At 36.2% G+C, this 3,803-nt stretch overlaps 1 protein-coding gene across 1 annotated transcript; it reads right to left on the reverse strand.

The window, feature by feature from the left end:
• Nucleotides 1-591: 591 nt before the first annotated feature.
• On the reverse strand, nt 592-2,347 carry LOC110036140 (extensin-1-like). The gene is made up of 2 exons (XM_020740513.1): nt 969-2,347; nt 592-870 (listed from the first exon to the last, which is right to left on the reverse strand). Exon 1 carries the CDS (start codon nt 2,181-2,183, stop codon nt 993-995), a length of 1,191 nt encoding a protein of 396 aa, XP_020596172.1. The 5' UTR covers nt 2,184-2,347; the 3' UTR covers nt 592-870; nt 969-992.
• Nucleotides 2,348-3,803: the final 1,456 nt, after the last annotated feature.

Below are 3,803 nucleotides of genomic sequence, written 5' to 3' on the forward strand. Positions count from 1 at the left end.
GTTTCTTGAAGTGAAGAGGTGTGTTTCTTGAAGTGAAGCGGTGTGTCTCTTGGTGAAGTTGTGTCTCTTCATATTTTGTGGGTTGGGGGAGCGAGGGCGTGTTGGTAATTTATCTATGGGTTTTTTATATGTCTATATATATGTGTAACTCATGGGTATGTAATTGAACTCCCCCTCTGAAATAGTGAAACTTGCCGCTCGCTCCCGATGATGTAGGCATCTTTGCCGAACCTCGTAAATCCCTGTGTTCTTCTTCTAAATTTGTTTCGATTCCTGTGTTTTTCTTCGCCCTAATTTCACAACAATATTATTACGTATATTTAATATTTATTAGAATTTTTTTATATTTATTATTATTTTCCGGACGTATTCTCCATATATATATATATATATATATATATATATATATACATACATATTGTTTAATATATCTTCATGATGGAGATGTTCCCTACTATTATCGTACTTTTGAATAAACATGTTAGTAAACTTATTGAATATTTTTTTTTGTATAGGGTACAAGCGCATATGCCTATTTATCAAGGCAAATGGCAGAATGATAAATATATTTATATATTCGCGCGCCCGCAAATTATCTTAAACTGGACAAAAGAAAAGATTCTTTTTCACCGAAAACCCCCATGATAGCATTGCTGGTGACATGAACAAATACATATTGGCAACTCAAATATTTCATTAAAGCAAAACATAAAACTCATGAATCTAATAAGCTTAGGAGGTTTCACGCATTTTATTTGCTACAATCATGAAAGGGACGACATTTTCTTCTTTTGTAGAGAGAGAGAGAGAGACATCAATCAGCCATAACAGGATTTAACCTTCACGTTTTACCCTCTGCAAAAGAAATATCTAAGGAAGAAAATGACAACATGCTGAAAATTAGTTAAAGGATCATTAAATTCAAATAAAGCACAAAAAAATATAGCTTGGGAAGATCATCTCCTTGCCTTTTTTTCCTAATGTAGCTCTTCTCATGGTTGATATGGAGGTGGAGGAGATTTGTAAAGATAAATAGATGGAGGAGGCGACTCATATTTGTAAATAGGTGGTTGTGGAGACTTGTAATGATTACTAAGTGGGGGTGAAGAGTGGTGGTAAGTAGATGGTGGTGGAGATTCGTAATGATAAATAGGTTGTGGTGGAGATTTAGAATGGTGAACATATGGCGGTTGAGGATGTTTTTCAGACGGTGGTGGAGATCTGTAAATATAAGTCGGTTGAGGATGTTTTACAGACGGTGGTGGAGATCTGTAAATATAAGCATGTGGCGGCAAAGGGTGGTAAATAGGCGGTGGAGATTTATAATGATAAATTGGAGGCGGTGGTGATTTGTAATGATAAATAGGTGGTGGCAAAGTGTGGTGAATAGGTGGTGGAGGAGAGTTGTAATGATAAATTGGCAGCGGTGGAGATTTATAATGATAAACATGTGGTGGCGATGGGTGGTGAACAGGTGGTGGTGGAGATTTGTAATGATAAATTGGTGGTGGTGGAGAATTATAATGATAAACAGGTGGCGGCGAAGTGTGGTGAATAGGTGGTGGTGGAGATTTGTAATGATAGACGGGCGGCGGTGGAGTTCGGTGGTGGTGGTGGTGGTGTGCAGGTGGCGGTGGAGAATTATAATGATAAATGTGCGGTGGTGGAATGTGGTGAACAGGCGACGGGGGAGGTTTGTGATGATAAGTAGGTGGTGGTGGAGATTTGTAATGATAACTAGATGGTGGTGGAGATTGATATACTGGTGGTGGTGGAGATTTGTAATGGTAAACTGGCGGTGGTGAAGAGTGATGTACAGGGGGTGGAGGAGATTTGTACTTGTAAATAGGTGGTGATGGTGAGTGGTAAACAGGTGGTGGTGGGGATTTGTAATGGTAAACAGTCGGTGGCGGAGAGATATGAATAGGTGGGGGTGGAGATTTGTACTTGTAAGTAGGTGGTGGAGGTGGTGGAGACTTGTAATGATAAACAATTGGTGGAGGTGATTTATACTTGTAAACCGGCGGTGGCGGTGACGGAGATTTGTGATGATATTGAGGTGGTGGTGGAGAAGAGTAATAGTAGGGAACCTGAGCCTCAAGAGGCAACATAAGAGAAACAAGAACTAAGATCGCTGAAACAAGAGAGGCCATTGTGGCCTCCTTAGATTTCTGCTTCCCCATTCTTCTTCGCTTGTTGCTGTGTTCCTTGAAGCCTGAATCTGTATTCTTTATATAGCAACAAAGTTAACCATAAATTCTTACTGATAAACCGTCTAATGTTACCATGGAAGCAACAGTACGTGAGAAATATAATATGAATCGTCGTTTCTGCAGATTCCAGTGCTGGCTTTTAAAAAATGTTATCTGTATTGATTTTAGGTAGTTGCAAAGTTCGAGATCAGGAGTTTTGGTGTTCCAGCTTGTTTGCTTGACTCTAGTTCATTGATTGGCGTTGAAAAATATAGGTGTTAGTTACAGATCTAAGTAAATTAGTCTCAACTAATCATATATATAAGGTTATATAATGAACAGGGCAGAATCAAGCAATTCAAGATGGACAATTGCCTATTAAATTTGAATTTTTTTCTACATAAATAATAAAGATAACTTTTTTATGTAGTTTAAGCAATTTCGTAATCTTGATCCTTGATATATTTAATTTTGATCCTTGATATATTAATATACTGAACAGAGGCAAAATCAGGTTATGTTGGGGAATTATTTCTTAGAAATTAGAATTTTTCTATATAAATAATAAATTTTAATATTTTTCTACCTAATTTAGGCAATTTAATAACCTTGCTCCCTCTGATACATTTTTTTTAATATTTTAAACAATTAAACATTTAATAATTTTGCCGACCTTAAAAAGATATCTCTGGCTTTGCCCTGATTAGGGCCATCAAAAAAGCTCGTAGTTCGCAAACAGCTCGCGTTCAGCTCGTTCGTTAACTAAACGAGTCGAACACGAACAAATTTTTAAAGCTCGAATTATAAACGAGCCGAACACGAACAGCTCCTTGTTCGCTTGTTTTAGCTCGAAATAAAAAAAAAATTATATAACGTTTACTTAACGAACGAGCCGAACACGAACAAGTTCTTAAAGCTCGAATTATAGCCGAACACGAACAGCTCTTCGTTCGCTCGTGTTCGGCTCGTTTTAGCTCGAAATAAAAAATTTATATAATTATTTATATAACAATATATTACATATATTATTTATATAATAATATATTATATATATTTATGTCTACGTTTAAATCATAACACCTCATGTGTCAATGTGGTTAGTGCATTCTTTTGTATATATTTGATCCATGTTCGAATCGCCTACTTTACATCTATTTTTCTCAATTTAAGTTTAATGAGTCAATTTTGAGCCGAACACTAACACACACGGGCCGATTTCGAACACGAGCTGATTTCAAACATGAGCTATTTTGAAGGAGCTGAACACGAGCCAAGCCTGAGCTCGTTTACAGCCCTAGCCCTGATAATAAGCAGTTTATTAATCAAAATTAGATCTGTTTCTTGATTAATTAAGTGGGGCAGAAAAGTTTGTGCTATTAAATGCGGCGTAGTTATCTTATATGTCACACGTGTTGATAAGTCTTGTGCGATGCTTGTTTAAGAATTTTTTTTAGTGACTTGTTGATTGTGATGTTGATATATTATATTAAATATAATTAATGGAGATTTATATAAAAACACTTTAGAGGAGGTGTTTGGCTGCAAAGAGGATTTAGGATTAATTAGAATTTAAGAATGAAACAAGTAAATACACGAAATTACGAATTTTAA

This window comes from Phalaenopsis equestris, unplaced genomic scaffold (genome assembly GCF_001263595.1).
Source record: "Phalaenopsis equestris unplaced genomic scaffold, ASM126359v1 Scaffold000002, whole genome shotgun sequence".
Taxonomy (NCBI): Eukaryota; Viridiplantae; Streptophyta; class Magnoliopsida; order Asparagales; family Orchidaceae; genus Phalaenopsis; species Phalaenopsis equestris.

Coding starts and splice junctions, on each gene's coding strand:
- LOC110036140 (XM_020740513.1), bottom strand. CDS start 2,183: ATGGGGAAGCAGAAATCTAAGGAGGCCACAATGGCCTCTCTTGTTTCA.